General features: G+C 40.6%; 1 protein-coding gene across 1 annotated transcript in view; it reads left to right on the top strand.

Moving 5' to 3' along the window:
- Positions 1–1,376: 1,376 nt before the first annotated feature.
- The window catches only part of LOC100673505 (leucine-rich repeat-containing protein 37A2-like), a 47,670-nt gene continuing 31,392 nt past the window's right edge, over positions 1,377–17,654 (top strand). The window contains exons 1-3 of the mRNA XM_064271454.1: positions 1,377–1,787; positions 4,246–4,317; positions 15,605–15,676. Of these exons, the coding sequence (XP_064127524.1) occupies positions 1,555–1,787; positions 4,246–4,317; positions 15,605–15,676 (377 nt within the window). The 5' untranslated portion in view covers positions 1,377–1,554. The remainder of the gene's footprint in view (positions 1,788–4,245; positions 4,318–15,604; positions 15,677–17,654) is intronic.

Genomic DNA, 17,654 nt, shown 5'->3' with positions numbered 1-17,654 from the left:
AATATGGAGGTTGAACCTTCTCCAATTAAACAGGAGACGCCAACTCAGCCCCCAGAGCCTCCTAAGGAGGTTGTGGCTCAACCTCTAGTGAATCATGAAGTGACAACTCTATCGTCAGGACAGGACCAAGCTCAGCATTCCAACTTGCCCAAGGTCACAGTTAAACCTGTAGACCTGGAGCTGACCGTATCTCCAGAACCCACTACGGAGGCTGAATATTCTACAACCCTGCAGAAGACCACAGTTCCTCCTACAAAGCAAGTCACCATTCAAACTTTGGACTTGGAGCTTTCCATATCACCAGAACCCAAAACTCTAACCAAGCAGGGGACTCCAACTCGGCCTCCAGAGCCTCCTAAGGGGGTTGTAGCTCAACATCCAGCACATCATGAGGCGACAGTTTCACCTCCTGGTCAGGATCAAGCTCAGCATTCAAACTTACCCAACGTCACATTTCAACCTGTGGACCTGGAGCTTACCATAACCCCAGAACCCACTATGGAGGCTGAATATTCTACCGTCCTGCAGAATAATACAACTTCTTCTCCAGAGCGTCCCGAGGTGACATTACCACCTCCAGACCAGGTTCAGGCTCAGCATCCAAACCTGACTGAAGTTACAGATCAAACTTTGGACCTGGAACTTACAGTAATGCCTGAATTCACTTCAAAGACTGAACATTCTACAGCCCTGCAGAAGGCCACACCTCTTCCAAAGCAAATCACGGTTCAGCCTTTGAATTTGGAGCCTACTGTATCTCCAGAACCCATTCCAGAAGTCCAACATACTACAGCCCTGCAGGAGACCACACCTCCTCCAAAGCGAGTTACAGTTAAACCTTTGGACCTAGAGCTTACTGTATCCCCAGAACCCACTGTGGAGGTCACACATTCTACAGCCCTGCAGAAGACGACACCTCCTCCAAAGCGAGTTACAGTTAAACCTTTGGACCTAGAGCTTACTGTATCCCCAGAACCCACTGTGGAGGTCACACATTCTACAGCCCTGCAGAAGACCACACCTCCTCCAAAGCGAGTTACAGTTAAACCTTTGGACCTAGAGCTTACTGTATCCCCAGAACCCCCTGTGGAGGTCACACATTCTACAGCCCTGCAGAAGACCACACCTCCTCCAAAGCGAGTTACAGTTAAACCTTTGGACCTAGAGCTTACTGTATCCCCAGAACCCCCTGTGGAGGTCACACATTCTACAGCCCTGCAGAAGGCCACATCTCCTCCAAAGGGAGTTACAGTTAAACCTTTGGATCTAGAACTTACTGTGTCCCCAGAACCCACTGTGGAGGTCACACATTCTACAGCCCTGCAGAAGACCACACCTCCTCCAAAGCGAGTTACAGTTAAACCTTTGGACCTAGAGCTTGCAGTAACTCAGCAGCCAGGGTCATCCGAGGCAGTTGTTTTTCCCCCAGCGACTCAGCAATTACTGGTGCCTTCTGTAATTTCTGTAAGTTACACCCCTGAAAGGGTTCAGAAAGCTCTAACAGAGCAACAGGAACAGAAGGCCATCACACATCACCCCCTAGAAAGGACAGAAATGGCTCTAAATGAGGTACAGGAACAGAATGCTGTTATACATTACACCCCAAAAAGGGCACCAATGCCTTTCACTGTGCAGTGGGAACAGAACGCCACCAACGGAATGAGCATATGCGAGCTCTGTGTCTGCCAAGACGAAACGCTGTCCTGTACCGGCCTCCGCCCAGAGAAGAGGCTCCACAGAGTGCCTGTGCCAGAGCCCAACGAGTACAATGGCACCTTCACGGTCTTGTAAGCATTGCCTTCCTCATTTGTCCTCTGCACTCCGCTTAACATGACAGCCTTTTCCTTCAGGCCTTCCTGGGCTCCCTCATCTTCCCAAGCCATGTTGAACGACTTTGGTTTTGACCTTTTCTTTGTCAACTTTTCCTTATCCTCGTTCTTCTCCTTACTATTGTGCCCGCTTCCCCAGGCTTTTGCTTGTGATTGCCCTTATTATTTTTCCTTACCAATTCTTCTTTAGTCCCATCATTTCATGCCTCAACCTCTGCTCTATTCCCAGTTTTGCTCTACCCTCTTTGTAGGATTGTGTTCCTTTTTCCATCCTGTTGGTAATGATACAACAAAGCGGTTAAAGAGAGAGCTTCTGGAGCCAAAATGCCTGGGTTTGAACCCAGCTCTGTGACTCAGTTTCCTCATCTGTAAAATTACTATCCCATAGGATTATTGTGAAATTTCAATAAGTTCATACATGTTAAGCATTTATATCAGCACCTAGCATATATAACTGTTACCTATTATTATTTTATCCTTCAGGTCCAGACTTGATCTTTGTCCCTGGCTTTTCCATATATAAAAACACGTGTTATATGCCCAATCCAGGGCTAGGCAGTGTAGGAGCCACAGAATCTAAGACATTAGCTTGGGAAGATAACAATGATAGATGGGAGAAAAAGAGTGTACGTGAAAAGGGAAGTGGTGCATAACTATGTACTACAAGAGATGCAGACCACAGGTGCCATAATTCACCAGAATCCGTAACCACCTGCCTGTGGAGGACAGAGAAAGCTGCATGGGCAAGATAAAACTTTAGCTGAAAGAGTGACCGAAACCAAAACCTGCTGCCGTTGAGTCAATTCTGACTCGTAGAGACCCTATAGGACAAAGTAGAACTGCCCTATAGGATTTCCAAGGAGTGGCTGGTGGATTCGAACTGCTGACCTTTTGGTTAGCATGCAAACTCTTAACGACTGCGCCACCAGGGCTCCAAAGAGTGACTAGGATTTGCTAAATAGAGAAAAATAGGGAATACAGCCTAGGCAAAGGCACGGATGCAGGAATGGTCAGGACTTAGTAGACCAGCCTGGCTACAAAGAATTGGGCTAGGAAGCAATGCAAGATGAGATTGTGAAAAACCTTGACTATCAGCTATTTTTTTTTTATCGGGTATAGAGGTTTGGAAGTTACACTGTGAGATATGGAGAGCCACTTTAAGTTTTCAAGCAAGCGGGATAAATGATTAAAACAGGAAAATTATTTTAGAATCCATATGTAGGGCCGCCTGGAGAAGAAAGCTTGATTCAGGGAGACCAAATAGAAAGGTCTATGGGCTGAATGAGAGCATTTGTGATAAGAATGGAAGGAGAATCCTGGGAGCACTTCAAAAAAAGGACAGGATCTGATGATGGACTAGAGAGTTGGGGAAGCAGCGTACAGGAAAGAGAAAAACTCAAATACGCCTCCAAAGTTTCTGCCCTGCATGATTAGCAAACTGATGGTGGTAGAACACACAGATGGAGATCCACCAGTCAGGAAGGAGAGCCAGTCTGGGGAAGACGAGTTCAGTTTCTGGCATCTTTTGTTGGTGAGCATAAAGCAATCAGGAAGTTTCTGGTGGAGTGGAAATGTCCACCAGGCAGATGGGTGGGCAACTTAACTGTTTTGACTTAATTTCAAATATCACCTATTTGACTTTATAAACTGAGTAGGTAAGCTGTTGCTGAGGGAAAAGGACAGAGTTAAAGGAAAGAGTCAAAGTTATTTACAGAGTTAGTGGTTGAAACCGCACCTCGGGAATTTAACAACTTATTTGAAATGCATGTCGTTCGTGGATACATTTCCACAGTATAATAATTTTTAAAAGTGTCACAGAAGAATATGGCATAAAATGTGAAAGTCCCCTCCCCTTCCCCTTCCCTCCCTCCTCCCTGAGTATATGTCCTTCCTTCCAGTCTCTTCCCTTTGCGTTTACATACATATACGTGTTTACATACATATTCCTGTTTTTTCTAACGAGGTAGGACTGTACTTCTTGCTCAGCAGTGATCCGCAGGTTTTCATTAAGCAGTATGCCTGAGAGATCTTTCCACTCCAGTCCATTGGTCCTTCTAGTTTCTAATGGCCTTTATCCTTCCACCACCTGGAGAGGTTTCAACAGCAGGCCCTCCGCCCAAGCTGTGGCATTGCCGGGCACGCATTATCTGTGTACATATTTGCTGATAAGGATAAAGGAGGAGAATTGGGCAGATAGGAAGTTCAGGTTCTGAGCAGTTGGCCTTATCATTTGTGCCACTGCCCCCCACGGTCTGTCTGTCTGAATTGAACCAGTTTGGCAGCTGACAGCCATGGAAGTTAGAAAGCTGAAGTTCTGCATCTGAATATTTCCCGTAAGGTTGCCATGATTCTTTAGAGTTATTCTGTTCATTCCTATTCCTATGTATTCAAAGATATGAACTGTGTTTCTTCACAGAAATTTCCAAGGAAACTCTATTTCTTATATTGAGGAAAATATTTGGAAGGCATACCGCTGGACTGAGAAACTGTGAGTATATCCTCTCCAAATACGAATACAGAAAGCTAAGTGCATTGTAAGATCCTTCTTGGTCCAGAATTTTGACGTCAATACCTCCGAGAAAAGATATTTTCCTCTCTCCATATCCGAAACTGACTTCTATTGATTACCTCTATGGTGATTTTTAAAATTAAATTGGGTGGATTCTCTTTAAAACAAGTAAGATGCAATTTAAATTTACCTTTCATGTGATAAATAATACACGATCCTATTCTCATCGCATAAAACTGAATTAACAGGTATCATGAAAACCCTCCTTGTTCCCTAACCCCCTACCCCTGAGTGACCACTTCTCTGAGTTCTGTGTACATCTTTCTGGATCATATGCCACGCATTTGCCTACAGCCATATTGACATAAAGCAGAATAGGTTTATTGTGTGTGTGTTTTCTTTGCATAGACTTTTTTTTTTTTTTAAGGGCTAGGAAGTTTATTGGAGCACTTTTGAGGGAGGGGTTGGTTTTGTTTTTTTGAGAGTACAAAGGAACTTTATCTTATACGTATAAAAATACAATCTGAGGACTTCACAGTCCTGTGGATGGAATCCCATGGATGAAGTCGGGAAGCCCTATAGCTTTTCCGGTCACTGAGATAAAAAAATTCCTCTGATCACTTTCAGTCCCAAGAACAGTGCTAGTTCCAGTCCAGTGTCTCAGTCACATAAGTCTATACTCTCAAAGAATTGAAAACTTCTCCCTTCCCCCAGCCTGAGCCTTTCTTTAACCTAGACGCGTACAATGTGAAGAGGGGTCCTGGCTGGCTTCTTCTCTGTTTCCTTGTCCTATATCTCTCATTCTCCATCCCTCCATTCAGCTGGCTGCCTTTGGCTTCTTAGAAGTTGGTGAGGAGACTGGTGGAGACGAAGGGGCTGATGTCCTCTGGTAGTGGTGCCCTCTGGGTGTTGCATCTCCCATGAGGGATTCCTCGCTTCCTGGGTTTCTCAAAAATAGCACAACTGGAGTTGTCCAGCTGTCACTCCCTTGCCCTGGTGGTGATTCTTCTCCAGCTGGCTTCTCATGAAGACCCCTCAGCTTCCACATACAATTGTATGATGCCAGCTTCTTTCTGCTGAGGCTGTCCTTACCTCCAGGAGGAACCAATAACAATGGCGCCCTTTTTAAAGGTCCAACAGTGGAGTCCATTTCTGGCCCATAGAACACGAGGAGATTTGTCAACATTTTTATAAAATTATTTTATCATAGCATAAGTATATGTTAATTGTATAACTCATTCAGCTTGTAGAAAATGGCATAGAATCTAATCGGCAAAGCTAGTCCTCAGTGTCAAACACATCAGCCAAATGAGATTTGCTTTCTTTTAGGAAAAAGTCCAATTTCATTTTTTTTAAAACAGACTTTTTTCTTTTTGGAGCAGTTTTAGGTTTACAGAGAAATGGCACAGAAAGTACAGCATTCCCAAACAGCCGCTACCCCCTGCTCATTGTTTCTCCTACTAACACCTTGTATGCCTGTGATACACTTGTTACAATTGAGGAATCCCTATTGATGCATCACTGTTAACTAAAGTCCACATTTTACATTAGGGTTCACTCTTCCTGTTGTGCAGTCTTGTAGTTTCCACAAATGCCTAATGCCCTCTGTGCATCATTATAGTATCACACAGAATAGTTTCATTGCCATAAAAATGCCCTGTGGTCCACCTGTTCATCCTCTCACCCTCCCCCTGAACCTCGGAACCATGGATCTTTTTATTATCTCTCTAGTTTTTCTTTTCTAGAACGTCATAAAGTTGAAATCATACAGCATGTAGCTTTTTCAGACTGGCTGCTTCCTTCACCTAGCAGTGTGCGGTTAGGGTTCCTCCATGTCTTTTCATAGCTTGCTAGCTCATTTCATCACTGAATAATACCCCATTGTATGGATGCACCACAGGTTTGTTTATTAATTCATCTATTGGAGGACATCTTGGTTGCTTTCAAGTTTTAGCAATGATTAATAAAGCTGCTATAAACATTCTTGTGCAGTTTTTTCTGTGGACATAAGCTTTTCAATTTATTTGGGTAAATACCCAGAAGCATGGTAGCTGGGTTGTACGACAGGCCCGTGTTTAGCTTTCTAAGAAACTGCAGGCTGTCTTCCAAAGGGGACATATCATTTTGCACTCCCACCAGCAATGACTGAGAGTTCCTGTTGCTCCATATGCTCGCCAGCATTTGGTGTTATCAGTGTTTTAGATTTTGGCTATTCTAACATGTGTGTAGTGGCATCTGATTGTTTTAATTTGCAATTCCTTGATGATAATATGATGATGAGCTTTGGCCAGCTGTATAACCACTTTGGTGGGGTATCTGTTCCGATCTTATGCTGGATTGTTTGTTTTCTTATTGTTGAGTGTTAAGTGTTCTTTGTATGTTTTGGATACAAGTCCTTTATCAGATATGTGTTTTGCAAATACTTTCTTCCACTCTGTGGCTTGACTTTTCACTCTCCTAGAGTGTCTTTTCAGAAGCAAAGCTAGATAACTGGGAGCTCCTAAAAATCAAACACCTAGGCTCATCCATTTGACTTTACCATATGAGTAAAAAGATTACCTACAGACCGGGAACAAGTTTTTAGCTATGATGTTTCCGATCAGTGTCTGATCTCTAAAATCTACATGATACTATAAAAACTCAACTACAAAAAGACAAATAACCCAATTAAAAAATTGGCAAAGCATATGAATAGGCACTTCACTAAAGAAGACATTTGGGTAGCTAACAGATATATGAGGAAATGCTCATGATCATTAGGCAGTACAGAAAATCAAATCAAAACTACAATGAGATTCCAGGTCACTCCAACAAGGCTGGCAATAATCCAAGAAACCAAAAATGATAAAAGTTAGAGAGGTTGTGGAGAGAGCGGAACACTTATACACTGCTGGTGGGAATGTAAAATAGAACAACCAGTTTGGAAATTGTTTTGGCGCTTCCTTAAAGAGCTAGAAATACAACTGCCATATATTCCAGCAATCCCACTCCCTGGAATATATTCTACAGAAATAAGAGCCTTTACAGAGCCAGATACATGCACAGTCATGTTCATTGCAGCACAGTTTCCAATAGCAAAAAGATGGAAGCAACCAAGGTGCCCATCAATGGATGAATGGATAAATAAATTATGGTATATTCACACAATGGAATACAACAAATTGATAAAGAACAATGATGAATCCATGAAACATTTCATAACAGGGAGGAATCTGGAAGGCATGCTGAATGAAATTAGTCTGTTACAAAAGGACAAATATTGTAGCAGACCACTATTATAAAAACTCAAAAAATAGTTTAAACAAAGAAGAAAATATTCTTTGATGGTTACGAGGGTAGAGAGGGAGGAAGGAAGAGAGGTTTTCAAAAATTAGATAGTAGATAAGAACTATTTTAGGTGAAGGAAAAGACAACACAGAATACAGGAGAGGTCAGCACAACTGGACTAAAACAAAAGCAACGAAGTTTCCTGAATAAACTGAATGCTTCGAAGGCCAGCATAGTAGACGTGGGTGTTTGGGGACTATAGTTTCAGGGGACTTCTAAGTCAATTGGCATAATAAAACCTATCAAGAAAACATTCTACATCCCACTTTGAAAAGTGGCATCTGGGGTCTGAAACGGTAGCAAGCAGCCATCTAAGATGCATCAGTTGGTCTTAACCGAACTGGAGCAAAGGGGAATGAAGAACACCAAAGACACAAGGTAATTATGAGCCCAAGAGACGGAGAGGGCCACATAAACCAGAGACTACATGAGCCTGAGACCAGAAGAACTAGATGGTACCTGGCTACAACCGATGACCGCCCCAATAGGGAACACAAGAAAGAACCCCTGAGGGAGCAGGAGAGCAGTGGGATGCAGACCTCAAATTCTCCGAAAAAGACCAGACTTAATGGTCTGACTGAGACTAGAAGGACCCCCGAGATCATGGTCCCCAGGCCTTCTGTTAGCCCAAGACAGGAACCATCCCCAAATTCAACTCTTCAGACAGGGATTGGACTGCACTATGGCTTAGAAAATGATACTGCTGAGGAGTGAGCTTCTTGGATCAAGTAGACACAGGAGGTTATGTGGGCAGGTCCTGCCTGGAGGGGAGATGAGAAGGCAGAGGGGGTCAGAAGCTGGCCAAATGGACACGATAATAGAGAGTGGAGGGAAGGAATGTGCTGCCTCATTAGGGGGAGAGCAACTAGAAGTAAACAGCAAGGTGTTTATACATTTTTGTATGAGAGACTGACTTGATTTGTAAACTTTCACTTGAAGCACAATAAAAATTAAAAAAAAATGTCTTTTGTAGAGCGGAAGTTTTTAATTTTAATGAAGTCCAACTTGTCAATTGTTTCTTTTATCAATCATACTTTTGATGCTGTATCTAAAAAGCTATCTCCAAACCCAAATCACCTAGATTTTTTCCTGTGTTATCTTCTAGAAGTTGTAACATTTTGCATCTTATATTTAGGCCTGTGGTTCATTTTGAGTTAATTTTTGGGAAAGTCGTAGGCTGTGTCATATTCATGCTTTTGCATGTGGATGTTCAGCTGTCCCAGTACCATTTGTTAAAAAGACTATCCTTTCACTGTTGAGTTGCCTCTGCTCCTTTTGTCAAAGATCAGTTGACTAAATTTGCGTGGGTCAATTTATGGACCCTATTCTGTTTCACTGATCTATTTTCCTATTCCTTCGTTAATATCCCACTTTCTTGATCACTATAACTTTAGAGTAACTCTTGAAGTAGGATAATGCCAGTCCTCCAACTCTATTTTTCATTATTTGTTGGCCATTTCTTGGTCTTCTGCCTTGGTAAATCAGTTTGTCAATATCCACAAAATAGCTTGCTGAGATTTTGATTGGTATTGCATTGAATCTGTAGATGAAGTTGAGAAGAATTGCAACCTTAATAATACTAAGTCTTCCTATCTGTAAATGCCCTGGTGGCACAAAGGTAAAGAACTCAACTGCTAACCAAAAGGTCAGCGGTTGAAATCCATGAGCTGCTCCTTGGGAGCCCTATGGGGCAGTTCTACTCTGTCCTATAGAGTTGCTGTGAGTAGGAATCAACTCGACAGCAATGGGTTGGGTTTGGCTTTGTTGTCCATGAGTGTGGAATATTCCTCCATTTATTTCGAAATTGCATTTCTTTCACCAGAGTCTTGTAGTTGTCCTTGTATAGATCTTGTATAAATTTTGTTAGATTTGTACCCAATCATGTCATTTCTTTTAGTGTTAATGTAAATGGTATGCTTTTACTTTAAAATTCCAGTTCTTTATTGCTGATATATAGGGAAATAATTGACTTTTGTATATTAACTTTGTACCCTGCAACCCTGCTATAATCACTTATTAGTTCCAAGTGTTTTGTTTTCAATTCTTTGGGATTTCCTAGATAGACAATCATATCATCTGTGGATGAAGACAGTTTTATTTCTTCCTTCTCAATCTGTATACCTTTTATTTCCTTTTCTTTACATTAGCTAGAACTTACAATACAATGTTCATAGGGGTGGTGAGAGGGGACATCCTTGTCTTGTTCCTGATTTTAGGAGTAAGCATCTCGTTTCTCCCTACTAAGTATTATGTTAGCTGTAGGGTTTTTGTAGATGTTCTTTATTCAGTTTAAAAGTTCTCTTCTATTGGTAGTTTGCTGAGAGTCTTTATCATGGATGGGTGCTGGATCTTGTCAAATGATTTTTTTGCATCTATTAATATGATCATATGATTTTTCTTTAGCCTGTTGATATGATGAGTTATATTAATCGATTTCCAAATGTTGAACTGACCTTGCATACCTAGGATAAACCCCACTAGCTCATGGTGTATAGTTCTTTTTCTACATTGTTGGATTCAATTTGTTAATATTTTGCTGAGGATCTTTGCATCTATGTTCATGAGAGATATTGGTGTGTAATTTTCCTTCCTAGTAATGTCTTTGGTTTTGGTATTAGGGCAATACTGGCCTCATAGAATGAGTTAAGAAGTGTTGCTTCCTCTTCTATTTTTTGGAAGAGTTTTAGAAGGATTGGTGTTAATTATTCTTTAAATATTTATAGAATTCACCAGTGAAACCATCTGGGCCTGGTGCTTTCTGTTTTGGAAGGTTATTAGTTGTTGATTAATTTTCTTTAATGGATATAGGACTGCTCAGACTGTCTATTTCTCTTTGTATGAGTGTTGGTAGCTTGTGTCTTTCGAGAGACTGCTTCATTTCATCTAAGTTGTCAAATTTATGGGCATAGAGTTGTTCACAGTATTCCTTTATGATTCTTTTAATGTCCATAGGGAGTTCTGAGGGCACAGTAGTGAAGAGCTCAGCTGCTAACTAAAAGGTCAGCAGTTCAAATCCACCAGCCACTCCTTGAAAACACTATGGGGTAGTTCTGCTCTGTCTGTAGAGTTGCTGTGAATTGGACTCGACTCAACAGCAATGCATTTGGTTTTGTTTTTGGTTTTAATGTTCATGGGATCTGTTGTGATGGCCCCTCTTTCATTTCTAATATTAATAATTTGTGTCTTCTTTGTTTTTTTCTTGGCTAGTCTGCCTAGAGGCTTATCAATTTTGCTGATGTTTTCAAAGAACCAGCTTACAGTTTCATTGATTTTCCCTATGCTTATTGGTTTCTGCTCTGATTTTTATTATTTCTTTTCTTCTGCTTACTTTGGATTTTTTTTTTTTCTTTTCTAATGTATGCATTCAATGCTATACATTTTCCTCTAAGCACTGCTGTCTTAGTTATCTAGGGCTCCTATAACAGAAATAGCATACCGGAATGGAAATTCATTCTGTCACAATCTAGGAGGCTAGAAGTCTGAATTAAGAGCGCCAGCTCCCAAGGAATGCTTTCTCTGTTTGTTGGTTCTGTGAGACGGTCCTTTTCATCAACCTTTCCCTGGATGAGGAGCTTCGCAACACAGGAACTCTGGGGCCAAATGATGTGCTCTGCTTCTGGTGTTTCTTTCTTTGCGGCATTCTTGGAGGGATGAGGTCCCCCGTCTCTCTGTTCACTTCTCTCTTTTACATCTCAAAAGATATTGACTCAATATACAACCTAATCCTATAGATTGTGTCCTGCCTCATTAACAGAACTGCCTCTAACCCTGCCTCATTTACATTGTAGAGGTTAGGATTTCTAACACATAGGTAATCACATCAGATCACAAAATGGAAGACGACCACACAACACTGGGAATCATGGCCTAGCCAAGTTGACACGCATTTTGTGGGAACACAATTCAATCTAAAACAACTGTTTTCACTGCATGTCACAATGTTTAGAAAATTTTATTTATTTTTGTTGTCGTTGTTGAGAATATACACAGCAAAACATACACCAGTTCAACAGTTTATAGACGCTCCATTTAGTGACAATGATTACATTTTGAGTTCTACAGCCATTCTCACCCTCCTTTTCTGAATTATTCCTCCCTCATTAACATAAGTTCACTGCTCCTTAAAGTTCCTATCTACTCTTTCAAGTTGCTGTTCTCAAATTGATCCCGTATAGGTAGTTCTTAAAGAGCAGAATGCTCAAAGCATACATTTTTTATTAGTTAAGCTAAACTATTGTTTTGTTTTAAGGAGACTTCAGGGACATTTCTGACTTAAGGTTTAAAGATTATCTCAGAGCAATATTTTCAGGGGTTCCTCCAAACTTCATGGGTCCAGGAAGTCTGGAAGCCATAACAATTTGAAATTCTGTTCTGCATTTTCTCCCTTTTGATCAGGATTCTTCTATGGAATCTTTGATCAAAATATTCAGTAATGTTAGCCAAGCACCATTTAATTCCAGTTGTTTGGCAATGGAAGCAGTTGTTAATGGAGGCAATTAGCCACACATTCCATTTCCTCCTTCTTTTCCTGACTCTCCTTCTTCTTCTGTTGCTCCAGGTAAATAGGGTCCAATTGCTGTGCCTTGGATGGCTGCTTGCAAGCTTTTAAGACACCAGATTCTACACAATGAACCAGGAGGTAGAACAGAAGCACTAAACATGTTATTAGGCCAATTAGATGGAATGTCCTATGAAACCATGATCCTAAGCCACCAAATCCCATGAGGTTTTTGGCTGTGCATAAGCAGCCTCAGTAGCTACTCTTTTTTTTTAACCATTGTAAATATATCTATTACACAACTTTTGTCAATTCAACTTTTTCCAGGTGCTCAACTTCTTGACACCAATTACAATAACTGACTGTGCAACCCTACCCTTAACCAATGGGATATTTCCATCACCATTAACTTCCCTTTTCCCCATCCCTCCCAGTCCTGTTGTTGTTGTTAGGTGTCGTCAAGTCAGTTCTGACTCATAGTGACCCTCTGTACAACAGAACGAAACACTGCTCATTCCTGTACCATCCTCACAATCATTGTTAAGCTTGAGCCTATTGTTGTAGCCACTGTGTCAATCCATCTCATTGAGGATCTTCCCCTTTTTCACTGACCCTGTACTTTACCAAGCATGATGTCCTTCTCCAGGGACTGATCCCTCCTGATAACATGTCCAAAGTATGTGAGATGCAGTCTCGCCATCCTGGCAGTCCATAGTATACTTCGTATTCTTTGACAACACCACAATTCAAAGGCATCAATTCTTCTCTAGTCTTCCTTATTCACCGTCCGGCTTTCACATATATACGAGGAGATTGAGAATACCATGGCTTGGGTCAGGTTCACCTTAGTGTTGAAGGGGACATCTTTGCTTTTTAACACTTTAAAGAGCTCTTTTGCAGCAGATTTGCCTAATGCAATGCGTCTTTTGATTTTTTGACTTCTGCTTCCATGGGTATCGATTGTGGATCCAAGTAAAATGAAATCCTTGACGACTTCAATCTTTTTCCATTGATCATGATGTTGCTTATTGGTCCAGTTGTGAGCATTTTTGTTTTCTATATGATGAGGTGTAATCCATACTGAAGGCTATGGTCTTTGATCTTCATCAGTTAGTGCTTCAAGTCCTCTTCATTTTCAGCAAGCAAGGTTTTGTCAGCTGTATAACACAGGTTTTTAATGAGTCTTCTTCCACTCCTGATGCCACATTCTTCTTTATATACTGCAGCTCCTGGGATTATTTTGCTCAGCATATAGACTGAATAGTTATGGTGAAGGATTACAACTCTGATGCACACCTCTCCTGACTTTAAATTACTCATTTTTTTTAATGTCTAGCTTTTTTTTTATGCTGTCTGCTTACATTACTCATCTCGGATGTCATCCACTTTTTCCACTGGAGCCGTTAGCATATTAATCATAGTTATTTTAAATTTCCAGGTTGATAAGCCCAAATATCAGCTATATCTGAATGTGGCTCTGATGTTTGTCCTGCTTCTTCACACTGTGTTTTTTGCTTTTTAGCATGCTTTGTAATTTTTGCTGAAAGCTAGATATGATGTATCAGGTAAAAGGAATGGAGATTCTTTTAGCTGCAATTTCCTGTAAAACCCTGTTGATGTTCATGTGGTGGTAAGGTGTGAGGGAAGAGGAAGTGTTCTCTAATTCTATGATTAGGTCTCAGTCTTTTAGTGAGCCAGTGCCTCTGGGTTGTGACCTTCATGAGTGCTTCTCGGCTTTTTTCCTTCAGCCTTTAGTTGAACCAAGAGGACTAGAGAGGGGGCTATGGTTGGGTATTTTCCTTTTCCCATTTCAAAGGCTAGAAGGCAACTGGAGTTGCTAATCCCTTTCTCCCACATGGAAAAGGCTAGAGGGAGTTGGAGTTGAGTATTTCCCTTCATCTATTTTGATTAACCAGTACCAGTTGTCCTGAAGTCACTTCTGACTCATGGTGATCCCGTGTGTGTCGGGGTAGAGCTGTGCTCCGCAAGTTGTTTTCCAGTGGCCGATTCTATGTTTTGAAGTAGATGACCACGCCTTTCTTTTATGATGCCTCTGGGTGGACTAGAACCGCCAACATTTTAGTTAGTTTTAAGCTTTTACACCACCCAGGGACTCCCCACTTTGGTTCGGCTCTGATAGAACCCACATTGATTAGTCTGTGGTAAAGTAATAGCCCTTGAAGGCAGGTTGTTGTTAAGGAGACCAGAGCCGTATTTCATCATGGCAGCTTTTCCCCTCTTTTTTTGGAATCATGAGGGCATTTTCCTGAGATTCACAGTGAGAACCTGGTAGGGCTTCTGGAATTAAAACTCCCTAAAAACGTGCCCCCCTCTCTCCCTAAGGCTGGGCCTCCAGGAGTTGTCTATCTTTCGAGTTTGTCTACACGAGTCTCCAGCAATTAGTCAATTACTCTTGAACTATTTCTACCTGATGCTGGGTTCAGCAGAAACTAGGACCCAGCATCGGGTAGAAAGTGATTCTCTGTATCAGCCTGTCTTTCTCTCCAGTTCTCTCTGCTGATCTTAGAAACTTTTCAGAGCTCAGCAGTCACATGTGGCTAGTGGCTCCCTTATTGGACTTCCAGCAGTAAGGCATTAAAATGAACGAACCTCAGCTACATGCAACAACATAATGAATTTTACAAACATAGCGCTGAGTGAAAGAAACAAAATAGAAATATGTGTAATGATTCCATTTAAAGTTCAAGAAGAAGTAAAATGAAACCATGTGGTTTGTGGTTGACATGTATCAGGTACAACCGTATTTCAAAAGCAAGGAAATTATTATCATCAAAGTCAGGACAGTGGTTACCTGTAGGGGTCAGAGGGAGGGTTGTGATTGGACAGGGACACACTGGGGGCTACTGGGATGCTGACAGTGTTCTTTCCTGACATGGATGGTGTTATATGGTGTTTGCTTTATAATCATTAAACTGAACATTTATGTTTTATGTACTTTATGCACATTTCAGTTCTCAAAAAAATGAATGGGAAAGGGTCAAATGGCTTCACTTGCAGCCCTGACATAGCTCCATGTGGGGCTTTCATAATGAGGTTTGGGAAGAGGGGCAGCGAAATGGCAGTTCTGCCAATATTGGTGCCACCCAGAGTTGAATTCTAACAGGGACTTTGTGATCTAGAGAGGAAGCATTAAATATATGACTTGGTGGGAAGAGTGGATGGGGGTGTGGGGTGGGAGTAGAGGAGGGAGAAGCAGGGAGAGGGACACAAAGGAAGACAGGAGAAGAAAGGTTTGAATGAAAACAAAAGAGGTCACATCCCTAAACTAAATAGAAATTAGAGTATTTAGGTGGACCATTACCTGGCTCCTCCCACATAGAATAGTCCTTGGTAGCAAATAGTTGTAGTTAATTTGCATTAAAATAAAAAAATTATTATTCTTATTATTTTAGATCCACAAATAACCTTTTAATTTTCCAGAATTCTCAGTGAAAATTCTTTGACCGAATTACGTAAGGATTCATTTGAAGGCCTGCTATCCCTCCAGTATTTGTAAGTTAGTCAGTTAATCATATTTATTTCTGAGTTTTAGTTATATGTAAAATAAATAAGGAGCTTGGGTAAGAAAATCTTTACATTTTTCTTCCAGCAATATTATTCTGCAATTCTGTAAGTCTGTAGGGTCCCAGCCCATCTCCATCATTAAATGTCTCTTGTCCATTTCCAGCTTTTATTATAGAGTCAAAAGACAGAAAAAAATCTTTAGTTACAGAGGAAAAGTGGCAATAAGGTCTGAGTAACTACAGACACCCATATAAACTTTGTTTTAGAAGTGTGCATATACTATCTGTTTATATTTAGTCTATAGCCTGTGGTCTGTTTTTATAGAGCCCATGAGCTAAGAATGATTTTTGCATTTTTAAAGGATTTTGAAGAAAAAAAAAACCTATGAGACAGAGGTTGTATGTTGCCAGCAAAGCCTAAATTATTTCCTATCTGGTCTTACAGAAAACATTCAAAAAAGTTGGTTTAATAGAATAAGAGGAATTAAGATTAACCTCTGTTTGTTGCCTAAAGGACAAGAAAATATAGAATACCTACATTAATTTGAAGGCCATTAACCCAAAATTTTTTGATAATTGAATTAAGTCAGCATTTAAATATTAAATATGTAACTAAACAGTTGAATTATGTAAACAATACTTTAAATAACATAGTTAGCTACCAAGGACTGCTGTTAAGGATTTCAAGGTAGGAATTATTTTACCATATTACAAATAAGTGTTTCAAATGATGGTTAATTAGTATAGCTAGAAATGTTTACACTAAGTAAACATATCAGAAATGCCCCTAACCCTTTACTAAATACAAACTAGAAATCTCTCCAGCCCTTCTGCCAAGGAGGGAATAATTGCATGGTATTTATATCTGTTTAGAGATAATGAGATACTATGTCCTTTGCTATAAAAGCTTGATTTTTATCCTTTGTCCATGGAGCCTAGAGTTGTATGCATCATGAATCCTTATTAAGCTATTTTGATGGTGCTCTTTAGCAAATGGATTCTTCTTACAAGTTTAGAAGGCTTAAGAGAATTGGGGATGAAAAGCCTGACATGACACTAAAAGTAGTCCTTTAAGTTATCAAACCTTTAGGCCTTAGTGGGACAACCAGTTTTGCATCGATCTTCTTGGGCACCTCTGGTATCTGGGCTCCCAAACCATATAAACACAATTTGGAGAAAAACAAATGAGTTAACTGCTCAATGGAGCAGGCCCTTCCTTACTTCTACTTTGAAACACTTTGTAAGCTAGTTACTTCCTGTTAGTGTATGTATTCTCATCCATTTAAAAAATGTGAATCAGTATAAAAGTTAAAAACATTATGTCAAGCACTGTGCCTAGGGTTGGTAATACAAAGATGTGTAAGACAACATTCCTAACCTTCTAGAAAGTCTTGATGTGGCAGGGGAAGCAAAGGCATAAACTCAAACCATACCACAATAGGCTCTAAGCGGAGGGCTTAGTGCTGCAGAGGCACAGAAGAGCCATGAAGTAATAAAAGTAAACGTCTTTCTAAATAGTCATTTTCCTTTCTCACTCCTTAACTATTCATTCGTTTGGTAAATAATTGAGTTTGCTTTATGTCCATCTATCAGCTTTAAACATTGTAGGCAATACAGATAAGCAAGACCTAGTCCATGCTTTCAAGGAGAAAATGGGATGCTTAGATAACTATTAAAAAAAAAAGAAAGAAAGAAATAGATGTGGGCACTGAGAGGCATAAATTATTTCTGGAGCGCAGAGAAGGGAGCGAAGACTTCCAACTGGATCAGGGAAGGTGTTTTTAGAGAAATGTCATTTGAACAGGACCTTGAAGGGCCATTGGGTATCATCAGACAGACATGTTGGGAAGATTATTCTATGATTGCAAAAGGAGGGTGGGAAAAAGGCAAAAGATAGGAAGTGGAATGTGGGTTTGAAGAACGTCATGAGTACCTTTGGGTGAAAGTGGGGAGAGCATGAGTTTGGA

Source organism: Loxodonta africana, chromosome 18 (assembly GCF_030014295.1).
Source record: "Loxodonta africana isolate mLoxAfr1 chromosome 18, mLoxAfr1.hap2, whole genome shotgun sequence".
NCBI classification, from domain to species: domain Eukaryota; kingdom Metazoa; phylum Chordata; class Mammalia; order Proboscidea; family Elephantidae; genus Loxodonta; species Loxodonta africana.
The sequence above is the reverse complement of the archived record's forward strand: the minus strand, read 5'-3'. Positions and strand labels throughout refer to the sequence as shown.